At 39.2% G+C, this 23,522-nt stretch overlaps 1 protein-coding gene across 3 annotated transcripts in view; it reads left to right on the plus strand.

Annotated features, from left to right (window-relative positions):
- DPP6 (dipeptidyl peptidase like 6) overlaps positions 1-23,522 on the plus strand; it is a 492,473-nt gene that overhangs the window by 368,842 nt on the left and 100,109 nt on the right. For all 3 annotated transcript variants that reach the window (XM_085227008.1, XM_085227007.1, XM_085227009.1), the window contains exon 6: positions 15,739-15,791. In XM_085227008.1, the coding sequence (XP_085083134.1) occupies positions 15,739-15,791 (53 nt within the window). The remainder of the gene's footprint in view (positions 1-15,738; positions 15,792-23,522) is intronic.

Consider the following 23,522-nt stretch of genomic DNA (forward strand, 5'->3'; position numbering starts at 1 on the left):
CAAAATACATAGGGGGGCTGTACACACATTGCTCAGTAATTCCACATACGTAAATTGGGGTTGAGCCATAGCATCCTGGTAGAGTGAGCCTCAGCTGTACCATCTGGAACCTGGTGCCAGGAGAAAGCCACCAGGCATGTGCTTGAGAAGATTTCTGTGGTAGTGTAATTTGTGTGTTGTGTAATGGTGATAAAAGTAGCAGAGAAAAGTAAACAAGAAGAAAAGTGATTTTCTTGAGTGACATGGTGAGACTTTAAATAGAGAATATTTAATTGACTTTGTTATGAATAGCTATTGTCATAGTGCAGGAGAGGAATTAAAGTGGCCCACATTCTTCTTAAAGCTGTTCATTCTTCTTTTCCAATTTACCAGTCTGTTACTGTGTGCGAAGTCGTTAAGAGCAATTACGTACAAGAAATCCTGGCTGATTAATACGCAGAAAATTGCTAAGTCTTCTGAACAACAACAATTAGGGCTTCAAGACTTTCATAGCTGATACAACAGATGCTATTACCTATTTTCAAGTTAAAGGAATGCATTTTTATAATGCTGAAAGCTGCAAAGAATTAATCATCATTATAATTAAAGAAGGTCCAACTGCATTTTTTTTTAGAATAGTTTCTGTGATGAGCTTCGTATTGCCTTCCATCCTATGGCCTATTGCCATGGGTGTCACGATGACTTAAAAGTGATTGATGGTGTTGCTTTTTGGTTGGTCCTTTAGGCAGAGATTCATTGTAGCTCCTGAGCCAGAGGATTTAAGACACAACTGAGTGTTGCTTCATTAAAGAGGTCTTTGCTTGGATGGAGAATTTGGATGGGTTTTGGAAGAACAACTGAAGGATGAGAGAGGGCAGAGGAGCTGAGAAAGGTGGCACCAAGGAGACCTCAGAAGGCCTATCTCAAACCCTAGGTTTTGTACTGAGTAAATGAAGGAACTAAAAAACAGTTATTTTTCAAATGCAGCATATTATTATAGCTGTTATATTTTTAGTATTTGTCCAAATGTGGTTGTTATGTAGAATGAGCAGGCTTTGTGGTTGTCACTCCAATTACAGCCTCATCATTGCTTTAATTAAGCATGTAAAAATTAAAATAATATAATACTTGTTATTTCCAAAACACTAATAGGTATAAATATTAATGACTTCTCCAAACATCCTTTGAGTTAGGTGAGCACTATTATTATGATAAATTTTCCTCTGAAAATTAGATACTGTCATAGTTATCAACAGTAATACTAATATTTTAGCTCTGAAAATTTATTACTTAATTGAAACATTTACCAGTGCTAGAAATAGATCTGTTTACACCTGCTTTCCTTCTGTGGCAATAAATGTAATTCAAATTTATTTACCATTCCAACTCAACTTTGTTTTCAGAAGCAGTATAGTGTACAGTGTTTGCACTAGGTAAAGTGGGCAGTTCCATGAAATCAAGATAGCTGTTTTAGCAGTTTGTAACATCTTTGATAACTGTGTAAACCAGTAGAATTTTCAGAGAGTTCTGATTAGAAAAGCTTATAATTTTCATTTTTATACTCTTTTTTTATATACATGCAGAGTTGGATCTTTGTTGGTCATAAACCAAAAGGCTCCTTCTCAGTTGCAAAGCTGCACAGTATACTGGAGGTGCTGAACACTATCGAAGGTTGGTGGCTAAATCTACTTTCCCAAGTCATTGGCATTTCCAAGCTTAATGCGCTGTCACTCTGTTTACTCAAGAGAATGTTAGCCATTAGTAGTACAAAATCTGTTGCTGCAGTTCTTATATAAAAAGAAGGGAAAAAAATCAGTGCTAGAAATGTAAAACTTCTGTTAGTTTAAATGTTCTTCTACTGTTCAATCTGTGCATGTGTATTCTTGTGCACATCTTCAGGCACAGTATCTTTTCTCGATTCACTGGAGGGCTGTAGTCATTAAGTTCTTAGTGAACTAGTGGAACTACATGGACTCATTGAACCTATTATGATTTGCTAAACCTTGAGTCTTCTCATAAAAATGACATCTTCAACTGATTCCTATAGAATAAATATTACTAATACCTTTTAGATATTATTTAATTTTTCAATTAAATGCTCACAACTTCTGAAATCGTGCCATTTTTATGAGCATGCCAATGTGGAGTTTACGCCAGGTGATTCTAGGGAGCTAGAGCTGAAAGTGTAGAGTCCGACACCTGGGGAGGAATAACTACATGCACCTGTACTGGTTGGAAAGGAGCTCTGTGAAGAAGGACCTGGGTGTCCTGGTGGGCAGCAGGCTGGCCATGAGCCAGCAGTGTGTCCTTGTGGCTAAGAAGGCCAATGGTATATTAGGGTACATCAAGCAGTGTAGCCAGCAGGTGGAGGAAGGTGATCCTTCCACTCTACTCCACCCCGGTGAGGCCACACCAGGAGCACTCTGGATAGAGTCCAGTGGAGGGATACAAAAATGGTTAAGGACCTGGAGCATCTCCCTTATGAGGAAAGGCTGAGAGACCTGAGGCTATGCAGAGGAAAGGCTGAGAGGGGATCTCATCACAGTAGAACAAGGGGCAGTGGGCAGAAACTGGAAAATAGGAAGTTCCATACTAACACAAGGAAGAAGCTATTTACTGTGAGAGTGACAGAGCACTGGAACAGGCTTCCCAGAGAAGTTGTGGAATCTTCTCCTTCTCTGGAGATATCCAGGACCTCTCTGGATACTTTCCTGTGCATGGAACCGCTTTAGCAGGGGTTGGACTGGGTGATCTCTACATGTTCCTTCCAACCCCTACAGCTCTGTGGTTCTATCCTGTTTTGGAACATTACTTCAGAAGCTAAGATCAGTACAGCAAATATCCTTGTCTAACAATGCATTTTTAATCCTGCTTGTAGTGACAAAAATAAGAAGTGCTCCAGCTTCATTTACATAACAAAAGCTAAGAGTTGTGTGTCCAGAAGTATTGTATTAACAAGAAAGTCTCGAGAACACAACTGAGGTTAATTTTCTGGGTGATGGTTTACTTTGGATTTGAAGCTGAAGCAGCAGCTGTTTGAGAAAATTTGGAAGCATTCATTTATGTTAAATGGAGAGTGTGTTGTGATTTCTTCTAATTATGAATCTATTCTTCTTAAAATACCCTTTGTGAAAGACTCCTTATCTTTTCAAATCTCAAAACCACCATGAATAAATTCCCTAAACTGTCGTTTTCAGTGTGGGCTGAATAGCAACAGGATAGACGAAAGAAAATTTTCAAGGGCATCGGAGAAGGTTGACTGAAGATCATTTCTCCATTTCCATTTACTTTTCTGCACTATCAGACCTGGATGTGTGCAGCTCACCCAAAACACCAGTGCTGTGCAATCACCTTGGATTAAATAAACCACAGCTGGAAATAAACAAAATCTGAGCAACTGAGACATTTTCCTGGGGATGCATCTGTGTTCAGGTAGCAATATCTCTGTCAGACATACCGATGTATCAAGTTCTTCTGTTGTGGGTTGCTATCAGCAATTGGTTCGGCCTAATTAGTATTTTATTGTCTTCCGTAACAGAAAGAGACAGGGAGGTTTGCCACACAGCTCTGGAGGGATTTATGGATTTTTAGAACTGTTAGAGAGTTGTGCAAACAGTGTCTGCTCAGGTGTCCTCATTTGTGCCTTTGACTGCTGAGCCATTGCAATCACAAATCTTTTGTTTTTCTCTGCTGCACACGCTTCAAAAATTATAAATTCTCACCATGGGAGTGTGGGTTCCCATTGTAATTGAGTAAACATATCATCACGTGGTGAGATTATTTGTTCTTACTGCAGAGTGATCACTCTGCAATTTCTCTTACATAGTGTGCGTGGAATACGAAGTTTTGGATGCAGGCAAAGAATATGGAATGCCAATTAGTGAGAGGTTTAATCCTGCATTTTCTTTCAGGAGAAACGACAGAGTAACCAACATTTCATGTTAGTAGTGGTCAGCACCAGTTTTGGACTAACATGGGGGAAGAAGAATGGTCAGGCTTATTTCTTATAATTTTGGAGGAGACTTGTGGTTCATTTCAAATCCCTACAAAGCTCCAGCAGAAAGTGTGTTCCCTTGTGTGGCCTAAATGGTTCTTTGCTCTTAAAAACAATCCTTCTGCTCTGACATGGTGTAGTCTAATTCGAGAAAAGAAATCCAGCTAAAAAAGGAGGTAGATAGAGGCTGGGCAGTCCTACATGAATTGCAGGGACATTTTGGTAGTTGAGTTCATTACACAGTAGGGACAAGAGGAATTAAGAACTTGTCATTGTAAAAAGAAAAATGAGTGGATGGAGGCCTCTTGTGCTTATTATCTAGGGAAAGAATGTTTTCACTCCTTAAATGTAGGACTGGGTTCTCTCTGCAGCATCCTCAGGAGGTACCGTAGGATCGGAATCATCTCAATTTTGAAGGTAGAAGGTGGGGATTTGTGCTTATCACGAGTAGCCGCTATGGTTATTTGTGGTGCATATGAAATGATCATCTTAATATGTTCATAAAATATGATGTGATGTGTTTGTCATAAATGACAGACGAAGTTCCCAGTACAATCCCCAGCCCCCGCATTCCAGTTTTGCTAATATATGCTCCCTGTTTAGCAGTGGTTTCAGTAAAATTGCACTAAATATTGGTTTCTTACTGAGTCTCTATTCTAGCTAATGTTGTTTAATGGTATTATGACAACAAAATATGGACTGCGAGGAATGGAGAGCATTAAAACCTCAGTGTGGTGGCTTCAGCTGTTCCATAGATTGAGGTTTGGACACATCTTAGTAGTGTTGCCAGCTTTAATGATCCTGTGATTTTGTGATCATGCCATCGGAGCTTTAACTGTTTCCTACTAGAAACAAAGGATTAAACTGCTGCTTCTCTTCTAACATAAACTCATGGAGTTAGGACTGACTTTTAAGCCTCGTGATTTATGATGTCAGACTTCAGTACAAATTGCACAGATGTGACTGAGTACAAAATAATACCTCAAACTAAGTCTTGCTCATGTAGCAGAGGCCAACAAACTGTGTCCTACATTTATTCAGACACAGATGTGTATCAGTGAACTGGAAAGCAAGTGCAATGTTCCAGGGAAGAGCAGAAAAATGTCAAAAGTCTGAAATAATTATCCTGTCATGCAAGAGTACATAGGCATGTTATGTGTCACTATCAGCTATCAGCAGTCTTCTTGTGTAAATATTTTCTTTAGTAAATGAGATTTTCATCAAACAGAGAAGGGAAAATTAAAAAAAAAAAAAAAAAAACAAGGCAAAACAACACAATTAAAAAAACCAACCTTTTTCTATGCTGGAACAATCTTACATTTTTCATTCTAGTTCATTTCCTGAGTGTATAGATGATCTAACTTGAACAGACAGACTAGCAGAGAGTAATGTTCTAACAAAATTCACAAAGCACCTTAAAAATAGCCTGAAATTTATTTTGGAATAAAGCACAGATAAGATAAGTGTACAAGCTCTCCTAGATAGTCAAACTCAGATAGACAGCAAATATATCACTGCCGTTTTCTTTCTTGTACTTGTATTGGAAACCATCGGAGTGAAAGATAGGGGAACCTTCCATGCTTTATCAGGAATGAAATAGATACAGCTACATAAAACTTATTGAAAAAATAGATCTTAATAAAGAGCTAAGTTCCCTGCAACATCTAGGAGCTTTAGAATTATAGACGGGTGAGTTTCTATTTGTTGCATAATTTTGCTTGCTAAGTTTTAAGGGTTGAATCCAACTTACACTGCATTGTGATAATTATAGATAGCTGTTTTAAAATGTTAAGGAAGGAGATATGTTAGGAATAGGATACAAAATGGGAAAATGGCATTAGAATTTAAAAATCAGAAATAATTTAATTCTGATGTATGTGCAGGGACATAGGAAGCAGTCCCAGCCTGCAGGAGTTTATGATCTATTTCTTCTGATTCTGATCTCTCTTATTTATTTATTTTAAATCAATGAAATAGGAAGAAAATATGTTTAGTGCCCTCTTCTGGAAAACCAGATCTTGCTATGCATGGCACCCCAGTGAAGTCTCTATATTCAGAAATGCAAATCTCCTGATGGAGATGTTTTCCTTTTTAGCTGTTACATGCCTCAATCCAGTTCTGTGTTTACGCTGAACAAGTGCCTTTTATCTCTTTAACTGCCTGCAGAACTCTGTTTTATATCAGAACTATGTTAAAACCAATCATTATAATTCCTCCTTGGGCAGCTAATGACCCAGATTTAGAACAGGGAATTTCTATGCATTTTTCTTCTACTCTCGACATGAAAGAAAAAAATAAAAAATTAAAAAAAAAAAAAAAAAAAAAAGAAAAGCATTTTCCTAGAAAAGGAAGTGAATTCTAGGGCTTTTTAAGTCTTTAAGTTCAAGAATTCTCAGATTTTTGTGTGCAGGTGTAGCAAAGTACTGGTAGAGTGATTGCTGTGAAGAAATGCACAGCACACAAGGAACTGGGGATGCTCTGTACTTCTTTCTGACTGGTTTCCTCTCCCCTCACTTTCTGAAGGGATATCCACCATCGCCACCATCCATTGACCCCTCTGAAGATGTCTGCAGATGCCAAGGATGACACACAAAATACCCTGCTGCTAGAGGTCTCTTACGTGATACCAGTTTATTTTCCTTATCTCAGAAAATAGAAATGTTGCCTATGGTGAATTAAACCCACGCATGCATCCAGATACAGCTCAGAGTCTTCTGATCTCATATGGAACTGGAAAATGAATCTTTCGTTGAAAAGAGAGAGCCTTTTTGGACCAAAGTTCCTGGCATATATCTCAGTGCTTTCATTCTCCTTTCACAACCACTTCGGTGCTCATTCCCTTCTGCTCTCTAACGACGTTTGAAGGTCCATCTTTCTTGTCTTGAATTCCTTTCTTTGAGTCTTCTAAGACTGCCCCGAGCTGATTAATGTCATAAAAGCTTTCAATGGAAGTGCTAACTTCTTTGTAGTATTCACCCCTCACAACTGCTGGAGTAAGAAAGAAATTTTGATACGCTAGGAGAAAATTTTAATAAAAGAACATGGAGTGCTCTATACCTATATTGAATTATTGAAAAGTGAATAAATTGATTAGATAGATTAAATATTCAGCCCATTTTCCTGGGTTGGTTTTCATGTAATTGCTACAAAGCTGCATAGTTTGGATTGTAAACACCACAGAGAGAAGTGTTTTAGAGTCTCCCCACATTCAGCCCGCCCAACTCAAGAAATGTTTCATTTAAAGAAGACAGTATCTAATGTTTCCTTATAAGCATTGATTTACCATACTGTCCTTCAGCCCCCCAACTTGTACCTCCAAAGTCAATAAAGATAAGAGTCAGTGATGTAAATATAGATGTGAACAACACAAACTCTCCAGCTGCATTAGCTTCCCTGGGCTGCCTTTGGAAGTAGTTTTCTGTGGGATGTAGGCCTGAGGCTAAAATGAACACTGGAGGATGATTAGAGGAACCACACCCCAAGCATGCATTTGGAGCAGTTGAACCACACATCAAGCATGCATTTGGAGCAGTTGTCTGGAAGAGGGTGTTGTTACATGAGGTTGTAGGTGCAAAAGCATATGACTAGAATACTCAATGGGAGAGACAGCCCTCAAGGAAGGCAGCTGTGAAGACAGCAGCTCCAAGCTGCCAAGAGCTTGAGGAAGCGATATAGGGAAGGATGACCACAGCTATGCTAGGTACAGTCTTCTTTCTGAACCTGTACTGAGCTACTTTCAGAGACGAGGCAGCAGATTGGATAGACTCTAGGTCTAACCTAGTGCAGACCAGTATTATGACCAGTGATATTTCAAGAGAAGCACAGTTGTATGTTTGTGGGGCATTGTACAGACTTGAAGGTTTTATGTTTGTTCAGTTTTGGAAAATTGTTGTCTCCTTCTAAAAATTTTATGTGGTTGTAGACTACTTTTGTACTCTTATTCTTATTAGGTAATAATGCCAAGTTATTTGTTCTTCCCTTTCTTCTTTTCCTCAGATGGAAATATTGTATAGTATGTCATCATCACAGCATTAACTTTATTCTCGATAATTTTATTCTCATTTCCAAGTTTCTGAACAGGACTTCAAAATAAGCAAGTGCAATATTTGGAGAACGTGCATCCAGTCTTTCACTAACACCAGTTAAAGCAGGAGAGGAACCACGTGAATATCGATGGAAGTTTTTAAAAAGATCAAAAACAAAATGAGTTCATTATTCACAGCCCCCACCCATACTTCTTAAAAATTGATTGGAAATGCTCCCTGATATCCTGGTGCAGAGCAGCAACAAGTGCACAAGTGCTGGTGCAAAAACACTATGGAGTGTTTCGTAGCTGCCATTTTGTTTACCAGCAGAAAATGGAGCAGTCATCCAGTGACTGCAAGTGGCTGCTTGTGCTGCTGGTGCCAGTAAAGCACTGTGAGGGACAGGTGGCTCAGGAGCAAAAGGAGGTTTTCGTAATTGCTTGGCAGGGCAGAGCTGTATTAGAGTGCAGCAGCAGTTGGCAGATTGGATTAACGTTCTCCTAGGGGCGAGATCTGGCACATGAGTTGTATGTTAATACCTGGAGCCTAAGTTGATTCTGGAGCTGTATTTGTAACAAAAAGAGCATCCACTTTACCTCCACCATGTCACAGATGCATAAATAGTAAAGCTGGCATCAAAATTCCTTTTTGGCATCATCAGCAGAATAAAGCTCTCATACACGTTATTCAGATGGATATCTTTTAATCAAGAATTATTACTATGAAATAACAGAGAGATAATCAGTTTGTAGAGTGTGAAGCAGCAGCATTAACCTACAGCACTGCATTCCATCTATTTCTGAAGTAGATGCGGACATCGTATTTTATTTGTGATTATCTTGCACACTGGAGATGATACTATTTGTGAAGCAGCAATTCTTTGGTTTAGCTGGTTCAGAGAGCTTTGGGCCAAGAGCAGGAAAATTAGCTAATCCCAACACACACACCCCATGCATCTGTGGGAGAGATTTACATGTTAACTGCACATGTTGCCTGCAGATCATAACACTATTATAAATGGCTTGAGTTTGGGTGACAAATACTTCTAAAAAACAAGACCCTGCAGCATGCATATGCCATCCCTTCCTGATGTCACCTTAATGTGAGATCACTTCTGCTCCAAGGAAGCCTCTCCGGCATGGGTGGCAGGAGTGCTGGCCATCCACAATACTGCACGGCTGCAAAGCTGCTCCAATCATCCTGCACTCAGCAAGGACATACTTACAGCCTTAGGCTCCTTCAGACTCATACTGAAATGATTTAATCTGCAGCCTCAGAGAAAACTGAATGAATCACTGAAAGATTTTGAAAAACAGAGCCATGCAAATGTTTTTCCTGATGATCTTTCATGTTCTTTCACTCTCCATCCCTTATACAGACCATGTCATTCTCTTCTTCCAAAGCAACTGCTAAAATTTCTTTTTAGTTCTGCTAGACTCTAACAGACACTCTAATTGCTGCTTCTTGATTTTATATGCCATTGAGTAGCAGTGGAGCAGTGCCTTGTTCACAGTGATGTAGCAGTGATGAAACTTTGACTGCTTGGTTCTCCTTGAGACATGGGTTGCTAGGTGTTGGCAGCATCATTTTATACAAGCATAAATCAACTGAGAGGATTTCCATGCCTTTTCTCCACTATAATGCATGTATTCACCAGGTATAGATCTTGGTGCTTTTAGTTCCTGTGGAAGAGATACAATTATAGCAAAGGCAACCATTTGCCAAATGCTCTGTATGCCTATTGACCCCAGAGACCCATTCTTCTAACTGCCCTTCCTTCCTAAACCTATTTCCCCTGTCTGTGCTCTTACTCAAGTTCCTCAGACCTCCTTGGTGTGGCACAATGCTGACAATGGATACTTCCCACAGCTGTGACCACACTGCATGTGAGGCTGATCATCTGGATGAGGTGTTGGGAAGGGGTAAGAGCATTCCGGTGTTGGGAACAGTTGTGGGGAACAGTTGCTGGGAACAGTTGTGGGTTGTTTGGCTGGCAGCTGAACTGATGCGCAGGAAACACTTGAGGATACCATTTCATCATGGTATTCCTAATTTATTAGAGGCACAAATTGAAATGGACAGTGCTCCTTGGAAGACTGTATCAACAGGCTGGCACACAGCTTGAGACTGTGTTAGAGTAGTTGCTTGGGAAGGGATGAAGTACAAAGGGATAATACAGACTAATACAATATAAGAGAGTTTGCTGTTTCAGACAAAGCCAAAGTAGGTCAGTATCACAATGAATTTGGTAGGTGAGAATGTTGAAAAGATCTCAGATTATATGGCTTTATTGAGTTGTTTGGTTCTGACAAATAATCAGGTCTAGGGTACAAAATACAGGTGTGGATTTATTATTTTTTTCATTACAGTGGCACAAAAAGAAGAGATACTGTGGTTTTTCAGAGTCTAATTCAAAATTAGTTACTGTGGAGTGCCTATTAACAGGGAGAATACTGATGACCAATCTGTCTCCACCAGGAGAAAAAAAAAAAAGGCTGTTACCTACCTGCCCACAAGCTATGACTCAACAAGAGAGAGCTCTTTGTGCTCTGAATCACAAATACATGGGAGAATCAAGAAAAATGTAATTTCACCTGAATGTATTTCTGAAAGATTATAACTTGAACAAATCATTGCTTAGAAGTTAGTGCTCAGCTGTAGGGCATGGTTTTTCTTTTCAGCCATTTGGAGGGCGAGTCCAACCTATTAGGGGAAATTAAAGATTTCTTCTCAATAGAACAGATGGGTCCATCAGTTTTCAGGCTGCTCAGACCCAATGAAACCAATGGCATCATGCAGGATTTTTATGAAGGTAAATGGTGACTCACTAAGAGCAAATTTAATCTTTAATGTTAACTTCCATCAAAATTATAGAGAATTCTCAAAATAAATACAATGATCTGCTTCAATTCTCCACAGAATGCCATAAAGAAATATAGCATAAATATTAAGGGACAAATGGCAAACCTGTTTTCACCTGCATAACTTGCATCACAGCATGAATTACAGGTTTATAGGGTTCCAGGGCAGTTCAGAAAGGTGTAGTACACATGTCACACATTTGGGATTATTCAACTGGGCTGATTCCCATATGTGCATTTGGGGGATTTCCTGCTCATAGGACAAGTAGGAAAACGGACTGCATAATCTACTTACAGCAAATGTCTTTTGAGAGATGCCTTGTAGGAGACTCTTCTAATGGATCTAGTGGTTCCCATTTCACCAGCCACTTACGTCTTGCTGTAGTGCATGAAAGGGAATAGATTATATGGACAATTTGGGTCAGTTAAGCGTCCTGAGGGGATCTATTACTTGGAGATATACTTTATTGTTACAGAATGAAAAGTGGTTCCTTTTGCCCATATAACTGCTGAGGGATTTATGATGAATTATGTTAAAATGCTTTCTTGCTGTCCTCACACTTCAGGCAACTGTTGTACAGTATCATTTCTGATGACTTGAGATAATTTTTTAAGGGTGCTATAATGACATTTTGGATGTAATATTTGATTTCAAAACATGAAGAAAACACAAAGTTCTAGAAATTTGATATTAATCCTTTGAACTGCATTATAATATGCTTTATACTTCTAGCCTGCTCTGTGACTGTTCCCTTTAAAAATCTTAATTGTATTATATTTTGTGAATTTTCTAGATAATAATTTGAGCTAAGTGCAGTAGGGCACGAAAGACCAGTTGGCTCTATGGAATCACTTAGAAAAAGGATGGAAAACATGTTTTGTTTCTGTATTTATCATAACTAATAATCATGAGATCAGGATAACCAGTCCCTCTGAGCATTACCTCTATCAGCAAACCGTTCCATATGCTGAGAGAGAAGACCCTAAATTAATTGTTTTGATAGAGCAACGTATTGGAAGATGGAATAGTTGGGCTGACATGGGGAATTTTCATCTAAGTCTTTCTTTGCCCTTCTTTGCCTCTAACATCTTTGTGAGCAGGCCTTTTCATGCCTGCACATGTCTCCTGTTTGCATTGATTCAGCACCTTGTCATACAGACATAAAGAAAAGCCTTTCAATGAATGCAGATTGCTGTTGCTAGCAGAGCATCAGCCCACAGTGTATGACAGAAACCAGTACAGAAGATGGAAGTGTGAACTAAACTCTTCCTCTTTTTCTGATGCTGGTGCTATGTCCTCATCAGACAGCATATCCTTTTCTTATCATGGAAATAGATTTTACAGTTTACTTCTTAAAAAAAAAAAAAAAAGAAAGAAAATCCCAAATTTCCACCTAAAAACTTTCCCGAATGCTTTATAGTTGCACACGCTGTGCCAGGTTGGAAACGGTGATGAAAATCCTAAACATTTTAAAAAGAAGTTAATGAAGGTAAAGACCCTGTGTCTAGGTTGTTCCATGTGACAAAGCAGGTGAGATGTGAGGGGTAACAAGGACCTTCTCTGTCTTTCTGGGCTTATGTCAAGTGCTAATGCAGTCATTTGGGGATATGAGCAAGAGCTATTAATTACAATTTAAATGAATAGTCACCGTGAATGAAAGAGTCTAAATCCATTGTATTAAATAACTTCCACTTTCTGTTGAATAAGCTCTGCTGGACTAGAATCTGTATCCTTGGAGAACGTATAGGGGGTTTCAAGGAGGCATTACCATCCATATCACACTTTGCTGTGACGTACAACAGAAATTACATCTTCCAGCTTGTTTCTGTGGCTTATAGGACCCAAATTTATGTGTTATTTTGGACTTTGGTGGTGAGGAAAAGGAGGACTCCACTCTGCTGCTGTATGTGCTACAACATTTGCATTCCCACTATCATTATGGTCAGGTCCAGGTTTCTTTTGCTGATTGTGTAGAAGGAGGTCAATGGTTTCACAACAAAGTGTTTTCATATGTAATCAGTCCTGCATTTTTCTGCATTTGAGAGAGGAAAACAGACAGAGCCATCTCTTAGACCCCTTGTGATTTGAGTAAAAACATGCACATGTGGCAGCAGGTAGTGTAGACTTGAAAGTAGGCAAGATCTGTGCTGTGACCTGGGCTGAGATACCCAGTGGGAGAGTGCTTCTGGCACTGTGGTTTTAGTATAATGACTTCTCTACTCTACTCACTGATCACCGCTGGCATAGAAGTTTTTGTGACCCAGTTTTTATAATACCTAGAGCCCTTTAGAGCAATCTCAAACCTATTCTGACTTCTGCTGGCGGAACAACTTGGCACAGAGGGTCTACAGGGCAAAACACTGCCAAAAACTCTGCTGCCTTTGAATGTGCCCCTCTACTGAGAGGAGCTTTGTGCTTCTGATATGCAGCCAAAATTAGGGCTAAGATAGTCAAATCACTGCAGTGAACTTGTACCATATCCCTTGATAGACAGGAAGAATGCAAAGAGTTAACACTGCTATTTTTGTTGGTTAAACCTCAAAACCAGACAGGTTATATGAAATAAGAACTTTCAAGAGCTACCCAGTCTCTGAGACTTTGGTTTTCAGAGGGATGCTAATCCTATGCTTTTCCCTAGCATGGAATTCTCTTACTGATAAATGAATAATTGAACTTATTAAATGAATAATTGAGCAGATATTTTAGTCGAGATATTAAGCAGATATAGTCATCATCCGAAAAAAAGTGAAAATAATTCCATTTGGTTTGTGTATCTTAGAGGAAAGCACCCATTTCCGTTTTTAGAAGGACATCCAAGACGTGGAGTTCCTCCTGGTTCTAAGTAATAAATCTTTCACCTTGATCTCCATTAATGGCTCTAAGACAGCTTTAAGCCCTCCAGCATGGCTGTGGGGACTCTATACCACAACTGGGAACATCTGCAGATGGTCTTCTCACAAATTCCCTGGCTGTTTCTTTTCCCTCCTGCCACATTTCTCCATTTTGTCCTGAAGTTTTCTGTTCATACTTATTTTGGAGGCTGACTTCTGCTTCTCCTTGCCCAGCCCACTTTTTATATATTTATACTGTTTTTTTCATCCTACTGCCAGGATACTTGTCGACAAAAGTTACTCAGTATTTATTGGCAATGTACTGTTGAACATCAGGAAAGCAATGAATACAAATGTATCTTGTCATACCTATAAAACTATTTTAAACTTGGTAAAAATGCTTGCAGATCATACCAGTATTTCGTCATTTGACCCTGTACAGCTTTCATAGAGTCATTAGGGTTGGAAAAGATGACTAAGATCATCTAGTCCAATTGTTGACTCCTCACCACCATGTCCACTAAACCGATTCCCTCTAAATCATGTTTTCTAGTTCTACAGACAAATCTATTCCTCCAGTGCATTCTCTTTAAGGAATTATAGCAGTTATAGAATTCTAACAAGGCTGAAATGAAACCTAAGGCCACAGGCTTCAGCGAGGTCTCCATTTTCAGCATTATAAGCTTCAAGAGCTATTTGGCTTTGGTGTGATTAGCTGTAGATGAGATAATGGTAATTTATTTGATGCTGTCTGCAACAGGTGAATCTGAAAAGGACGTGTACTAAAATCAATGCTATCTTGCAGTGAATTCATTTGTGCTCCTAGATCTTCCCTGACACCAACACGTCAGAGACTGACCTTGTTAGAGGTGACTTTATGTATCAGCATGCGTAAAGAAAGGATTTGATTTTGAGATGAAACTTGATCCATGTAAGGAAATGAATGAATTGCAGAGATGGAGTCACTTCAGTCTAGTGTCAGTCTCTGTTGTCACTTCTGCAGTCTTTGGTAGATTTTTATGTATCTTTTTATTTTCCAGGAGGGGTTATGCAGTAATGTAAAGATTTAAATCCTAACAGAGAAGTTGGCTTTAATATCTACAGAATGATGTACCAGGTGTTTCTCTGCCTCTCTGTTAAGCCCCCCAGAAATAGATGCCACTATGCATGAGAGTTATAGGAAGTCCTGCATACTTGTCTGCCATGCAGTGTGCCTGGGATGATCACTGCTAAGGCTTGCAGCACCATCCAGGACATCTAATGGTTTCTTAGCATAAATAAAATAAATAAATAAAATTAAATAAATAAAATTGTCTTCACTAGAGAAAAATATTTTACTAATTTTTAAAGCACCAACCTTGACTCTGGTGTCATTATTTGCCACTTATGAAATAAGTAATAAACTCTCCCTACTGAGATGGCCTGCCATACAAACTGATGAGCTCCTCCCCAAAGCCTGGAGAGTGTAAATTGATATGAAGATGCAACTTAGCATCTTAGCAGGTCGAACAGACGTGAGGTCAGTTCTATGTCCAAAGTCAGTAAGCTTTCATTTGCTGGCTAGCTGTGGTCCTACAACCTGCTCAGAGATCACCCACTGTCACTCCCAGTTTTATTAATGCAGGAATAAAGAAGCGAAATACGCATTATGTCCCTGTTGTGTTCAGTTATAATGAGAGATTGTCTCCAGCTGACCAAGGTGTCCTCATTAATGACTGTTCTATATTTAGCCTGCACAGAGAGCATGTGCCCCCAGTTCAATCAGAGACCCGGTAGTCATGGTAACGACACTGAGCATCTGGATGTATACCATTTGCCAAACTGTAATGAAGTGCAAGACAGAAAGAACACACAGCAGTATTAAGTGAATGAATGCATTGTTCATTTCTACTGCAGACTTCGAATAACTGCTCCCTAGCCATAAATGATGGGTTTCCTTTATTTATTTATTTGTTTATGTGTTTATTTTCTGGAAAAGAGCCCCATTAATAGAGTTGACAATTACTAATCTGTTTTTTCTCTTCTATTTCTTAATTTCGTTTTGTAGATGTATCGGCATTCGTACGCGGCACATTACGTCCTCAGCAAAATTCCTCATGGGTAAGCAATTATTTGGTGTTTTCATATTACAATTCATCCCTTAAGAATTCTGCAAAATAATGTCTATCATGCCCAATGGTTTCCCTATGACAGCCCTTTGCAGAGGTTTGGCATTCAGCTGCAGCAGCCGCTCTGCTATGTGTTGTACAAAAGATGACATAGTCTGGAAGCAGAAGTACTCATCTTCCCTGGAACATCAGAGTGCATGAATTTCATATTCTGGTTTTCAAGGTTTTGGCCAGAACATAGATGTGTTGGCATCTGACTGGGACCCACGACTGGGCCACTCACCAGAGCACTGTTGGAGGATCTGTCCAAGAATGTCACTTCCTTAAATTTAGCCACAACTGAGGCATCACCCTTCAGTTTACATGTCTCAGCAGATTCCCTGTACACAAATGTTCTCTCTAGCATCCCAGCAGAGAGCAGATAGAGTCACTGTGTGTTCACACGATCCCACTGCACTCAAAGTTACACTGAAGTCGTAAGCCTTTGGGTTTTTGAGTATATCTTTTCAGAGAGTGCAAGCGTGCAGACAAACAATAATCCCCCATAGGCTTTACAAAGCATTTCTAAGTTTCTACTGAGTGTTCACGGCATCCCATCATCCAGATAAGGAATGAAGATGTTGAACAGGACTGGACCCAGTAATGATCCCTGGGGTACTCCACGCATTTCTGGCCTCTAACTAGACTTTGTGCCACTGATCACTACTCTGGGCTGGGCAGTTAGCCAATTTTTGATTCACCAGCTCATCCAGCCCACACTTCAACAGCTTCTCACTGTGGGTTTTATGGGGTACAGCATCAAAGGCCTTACTGAAGTCAAGGAAAATAATAACCACAGCTTCCTTCTCATCCATCAGACTGATCATTTTGTTATACAAGCTGATCAAGTTGGTTGAGTATGACTAACATAGGTATCAACAAGCTTGAGGAGATCCTTCTTTATCATTGATCAGAGGCAGTTTTTAAAATCCCTTTTAATCAGCTCTATCTCCTTGACATTGTAGATAACCCCCAGCTCCATTCTCATCTCCCTGCAGCTCACCTCTTATTTTGCTAGAGTTTATCCCATAGTTCCTATCTGATTATCCCTTAAAATATACCTGTTTTGTTTGTGTATTTTTTTCTTGTCCTGATTATTTAAGGACTAACCCAAGTGGTTAGGAATGGGATTCCATCATATCAACATGACACGTATAGGGATATAATGAGTCCTGGCATTTCAGAGTGATATTTCTGTAGCATCCATGGAAATGAATGAACTAAATTCCTCAAATCATTGTCAGTGAATACAGGGCTAAAAGCTATGAATCTGGTGCCAGGCTGTGTGTTTTAAGTATTGCTTTGGTGATAGCTATGCGGGAATGATAAAAAGTAGCAATATAATTGTGCTGAAATATAATTTCGGTATTCACTTTGCTTGTTCACTGGGTTTTCATTTCTATATGTGATGACTACACTGGTAGCAGATGCTTTGGATCCTCTAATAACTGACAAAGCCTGTGAAGTTTTAAAAAGTGCACCTGTTCTATACACAGGACGATCACAGAATCACCACGCAATTCAGGTTGGAAAGGATCTTATGAAGTCCAACATCCAGTTCAAAGCAGGTTGCTCAGAACTTCAACTGGTTAAGTTTTGGAAACCTGCAGGGACGTGGATTATACAGCCTTGCAGTGTTGGATCAGGCAGGGAGAGTGGTGGAAGGATGTCAGTGTTTTATGTTGTGAAAGGTGTGGTTTAGAAAGCAGTTTGGGCTGTAGATATGTATACAGCCATTGCAAACACCACATAGTAAAAATTGCATTAATCTTTTATGTGATTGTAGCGCAGGATAGAATTGAAATGCATGGCTTACTAGCATTTGCATGAAACATGGACATTTATCATTCATCTGGACAAATCTTAGATATATTTTAGGATTCTGCAAGAAGAGAGAGGGCAGGTGTAATGAGTGGAGATGATGTAGCAGGTGATCAACTGCATCAGCTGACTGGGAAGTAGAGCCTCTGTTGGGTGAAGGCATGAGAATGTCTTCAGTGTGTATTTCATATTTAATACAGGGACATTGTCTGATGGATAGGTGGGAGTGAAGAGCATTAGGTCAGGACCCAATGCACTGGCAAAGCACAAAGTGCAGTTCAGTTTGATGCCTCAGGTTCTCCAGTGACAACAAAATTCATAATCCAGGCAAGCATCCATGACCTCCTCTGGCCGATAACAGAAGGTGTATCTCTGCTGAGACTAACTGTTAAGGAGGTGAATTAATATAATCTTAAACATCACTTTTAAAATAACCTGAAATTAATCTGTAAGCCTAAGTTGCTTTTTAAAGGGAAATTGCTAATTCTTCCTTCCATGTTCTGCAGACTCTCCAGATTCAGGCTGTGTCTGAGTGTTCTGTAAGTGTGATGGCCAATCTGAGTACATCCTTATCTATCTCACATGTGGTTATACAGGGTGTGGGACTAACATTTTCCTCTAAGAGTTGCTGTGGAAGTGAACTCCCCATATAAGGAGGAGTAGCACAATTTAGCTCCCTACAGACAACTAGTATATGCCAGTGACATATACAGTGAGGATCTTACCTGAAAATGAAAAGAAGGCTGAGGCAGAAGAGGGGGCAAATAAACCTGCAAGGATTCCGTGTGGATTTGGTGAAGTACTGGCACAGGTTGCCAGGGAAGTGCTGGAGTCATCATGCTTAGAGGTGTTCAGGAAACATGGAGATGTGGCACTGAGGGACATTGGTTAGTGGGCATGGTGGGGATGGGTTGATGATTGAACTTGATGATCTTGGAGGTCTTTTCCAACTTTATGATTCTGTGATTCTATTATATGGGTTTTGTTGTTGTTGTTGTTATTGTTGTTGTTAGTGTTATTTTTTGTAATCCCAGCCTTCTCGCAAACCCATAGATTCAGGTTAGAAACCCATACAGCTTGTGCTTCTGGATTTGTTTGTTTGTTTGTTTATTGTGGCCTGAGGTTTTCATATTTCACAGGGAGAAGAAGCCAAGATTTACATTCCCATTTTACCAGGCAGAGGACTCGGGGCACGGAGAGGAGTTAGGTTCATTTCTGCTTCCCTGAATGGCACCGGTTTTCCTCTTTCTGCTCACTCAAAAATGTGATGCTGGCCCCGGGTGCCATCTAGTGGAACAAGGCTCTTGTCTCTTTTCATCCTCCCTTGCACAGGCGATATGTACCATCCCCTCTGCTTCTGTCTAGCTTAGATACCCGCTGATAACCATTTACAGCTGTCTGCTTGATAAATGCTTTTGCAAAGCTCCTCTCGTAACCCCAAAATTGTACTTGCTGCATTGTAATTGCCGTTGAGTTGTAATGTATAGTTACTGCCATTGCATCCCCACGCTTAAATATGCAATAGGTAGCTCTCATGTGAGGTGCAGGGAAAGAGTGGAGAAAAATAATAGAAACTATTTCATAATGTTATTTCAACTAACTTAGGAAAATAAAAAGTTACGTAATATGATGTAGGCACAAGCCAGCAATGTGCTTGTGAAATCCAACAACCAAAAATTATTTTATGCTCTTGTGGGTTTTAAATACAGTGGTCCTAAAAGTCCAATTGTAGTAGATGGTAGTAGGCATTCACAACCTGTGCTGGACTAGGGAAAAGGCTTGGTTTGTTCAGTTTTCTTGTTTGGCTCATTAGACCGTTCCCCTAACCCTGCTGCAGGATTTCCCTTACTAGTATTAAGGTCACTTCCTACTACAGCTTGATCTGGCACTACAGGTTCTAGGCAAGAGCTAACTTTGTATCCCTCCGGGTACCTCTGTATTTAACTTCTAGCTGCAGCCAAAATTAATACAATATAAAAAAAAAAAAAAGAGAGAGAGAGAGAAAAAAACTGAAAAAAAAACCACCTATGTTGTATTTGCATTTCTCAGCACAAAGACCAGCATAAAACTTGTTCATTTCCTCAGACCTCCTAGCCCTCAGCTCCTTCTGCACTAAGCATTGCCCACTGAGCACAGCTGAGTGGCAGGGATTAGAACTGACCCCTCAAATGAAGTCTCAGTACAATGTTAGCACATCCAGACAGAGCACACCAATGGGAGCTTGCATATCTGCCTATAGGGATCAAAGAGATGTTAGCAGTTATTTCCACTCCTCAGTGATTTTATACGGGGAGGAGGAAATTGTAAATAGCTACTTCTGCAAAGGATTAATAGAATCGTAAACTCCATTAAGGTTGGAAAAGACCACTAAGATCATCTAGTCCAACTATTAACCCATCTCCACAATGATTTGCGCTCCTTCCCAAATTTGTATAGCATTATCAAAAGGATGTGATAAATACATCATAGGAGCAATTGTAGAGTTTGGTTCAGCTCTTCCTACGTACACTTTAAAGCACAGTAAATTACTGCACTGCTCCCCACGCTGAATTTCCATTAACTTCAAGAGAAGTCCCATGAGTGCAGTACGAAATGTGCATTGGAGATCACCCAAGCTGTAACAGGAGGAAGAACTCAGCCCATTTTCAAAGCAATGGCTGCAGATTTCTGCAGAGCTCTCGCTAATGTTCCTTTCCAATCCTTTTATACAAGCTATAGCCAGGGAAGAAATTAAGGCCCATTAAAGAAAGTTTAATAAGAATTTGTATATGCAATACTGTTAAGCACTTTGAAAGGCAGCCAAATTTTCCTCACACACGCTCTTATTTTCCTATTTATGGGAAAAGGTGGAAAACCCTTCAGAGAACTGGCCACGCTGGAGATAACTTCCAGTCTGACCAAGTCTCTTCTGTTTTGTTCTATAATGCCCCTTCTTTTTAGCATTCAAATATCACTGCACAACAAGAGTCTTCCTGTGCTTCTGTGTCTCCATCTGCAAAGCAAGGAGAGAAATATTGCTTACCCCACAGTGGTGATATGCAGTAATTACTGTAGAAGTGCTGCACGATTTCACTCTTTAACTTTTATAAACTTGTTCTAGAGCCCACATTTTATTTTAAGATAAAAAAGCACGGTAATTAATAGAGTCTGTTTTCAGCTAATTAAATTTTACTATATGAGGTGCATTCTTCCGCTAACAATGACATAGGGGGGTTGAAACTAGCTCTTATAAGAGATATGTGAAAACAAATAATAACACAAAATTTTTTAAAACAAGTCGAAAACAAATGCCTAATGCAGTTTGTGAATAACCTGCTAATGTTGCATCTCCTCCCTGTTTCCCAATTACAGTCCATTGTTTGTATCATTTTTTGAAGAGCTTTCTATAGCAAATCCAGGAACTTCTGCTTCATTGTGTGGTGATTCTTGTGCCAGGCTATGAATAACAACATACTCATGATCAGATATGCTTATCCCATTGTATTTGACAACAGAAGACTGGAAAATTATATTGGTGTTTTGATTGTGGAGCCTGACCTTAAATCCTCTGGAGCAGATAGGAATCTTTGAATTTACTGGAATTTGGCTCAAATCCTGATGGATCAATTGGGTTCCTTGCTTTTTTAATCATATGAATTAAACACTAAAGGACAGTGCTTGAACAGTAGTTAAAATACATGTGCTTCTTGCTTGGAAATTCGTTTTGTACCTTTTTAATAAGAAAGCTCCAGCATTTCATTAAGCAAAGGCTTTATTTGAACATCACTCACTTCCAAGTGGTGGCAGGTCGAGAGCAGCTCAGCCTTGAAGACTGTTGTAGCCTGTGCCAGTGGGAGGAAAATCACTTCAGCAGCTCAAAACCATATCATTTCCACTGGGAATTTGCCATTTGTTCGCCCATGTTGGTCACTGCATTTTTAATTTGAAATGTTCCTCCTCTGTGTAGGCAAAGCAATTCTTTACCACATGCTTCTCTTTTCTAGAGTTAGTTGTGATGTGGGTGGACACCTTAGAAACCATACATAGCGACGATAAAAAGGAGCAGTCCCCTGATGGGAGGACTTGATATTAAGAATTAAAGTAATGGCTGGAGAAACTGAAGGAAAAAGAAATAAAATCTTGAGTAATTAATAGTTAGGTGTGCATGTTAGCAGTTTGGCAAAGAAAAGTCCAACTTCCTGATGTTACAGAAAAGGTCAGCAGTTTATTGTTCATTGGAAAACCGAAAAAGAGGAATAAAGAAGAAGGATTTGAAACAAAGTCTGCCATAATATTTATCTGAGGCAGCATTCCCTGAAAATGGAAGTAGGATTCCTATTAAATTCTGTTCTTAAATAAATTGTGCAGGGTCACTCAATACAGAAACTAGGCTTCACTAGTGAGAAACTCAGCTGGATTTGGAAATGTTTGGAATGTAATAATATCATAATTTTAAGAACGTTATCACCAACATCTAAGGGCCATTTCCATTCTTTCTGTACTCAGGTAAGCCTAGAGATTTTGATGAGTGGTTTGCTGTCCTCCAGCATGGATTAGATTAGATTGGATTAGATCTTCACTGGAAATACAAGCCAATGCCTTAAGTTTATTTAATTCCCAGAGGACGTTTGTGGCTCCTTTTATGGCATGTGATTGATTTTTAAAGTGATATTAGTACTGTATGATATTTCACAGGTCTAGTACCAAAAATGACATACACAGGTGCTTTACAAACAATGGCAGACTATAATTGGACAGATCTCTCAGCTCCTATTATCTGCTGTATCTGACTAGATTGCTAAATCAGAGCCAAATATGTTTTAGATCCCCTTGCTTTTCATCTTGTGTGCTCTAACTCCATGGAATTCCTTCATCTTGGACAAAATGCTGGGTGAGCTAAGCTGTTTTTAAGACTTGTTAAATGATAAGATGTGGATCTGTGTTTGAAGTTAGTTGATTCAAATGCTTCTATTGCTTCTTCCAACTTCCATTCACTGAAAAGTGCTGTAAAAAAAAAAAAAAAAAAAAGAATATCCGTGCCTACATGCATTAAATCTTTAATAGTGGATAAACCTACATGCATGGAAGAGCTTTTTCCATCTGTTAAAGCACTTCTGTTAGAATTCCAGTATGATTCCTTTAGTTGCATCTTCTGATAGTTTAATTTCTTGATTATCTGTTCTGGTAAGTCTTTGATTCCCATTTGTGTTACGTTTTCCTCTTGCTGAGAGTCTCTGTAAGACTGTGTATCTCCTGGGAAGCAATTTTCTTAACGACACCTGTCTCCTTTTCTCCTTGGTGAATACTGAAGTAAACAAGTCATTTAATTGTTTAAGAATGTCTCTTTGCTCCATGAGAAATGGCATTCTTGCTTCTTGGAAGTCTTCCTCTCTTTCTCCAACCTATGGTTGGAGAATCTGTGGTTCTTTGTTCATTTATGAACACGTGTTCTACTCCCTTTAATTTCTTTTTGCAAATATCCTCGAGTCTACTTCTTTTTTTAATTCACCAACAATTCTTAAATGTGAAGTTTCCAGTTCTTTATAACCTTTCCAAATTTCTTCTTTATATGGTGTTTTTTCTTTTCCTCTTTGCAGAGAAGAAGAAATCTATTTAAGCTGCTGTCTGGTTTTATGCTATTAAAAGTCGATGCGAAGACACCAACTTCTAGTGCTGAGACAGATAATTAGGAGAGATAGCTTTTTTTTTTTTTATAGCTAAGAAGTTTTACAGTGAGATGAGCTGATGTGCTTAGGGCTGTTGTCTTTCAAAATATTCAGTGATAGTTTGATGAAAATAACTGGAGGAGTATTCCTGCCTTCCCTGTTTTTTCTTCAACTTATTTTCATATGACAGTGCAGTCTTAAAATGCTTTCTTTATTCT

The sequence above is a fragment of the Meleagris gallopavo genome, chromosome 6 (assembly GCF_905368555.1).
Source record: "Meleagris gallopavo chromosome 6, MGAL_WU_HG_1.1, whole genome shotgun sequence".
NCBI lineage: Eukaryota > Metazoa > Chordata > Aves > Galliformes > Phasianidae > Meleagris > Meleagris gallopavo.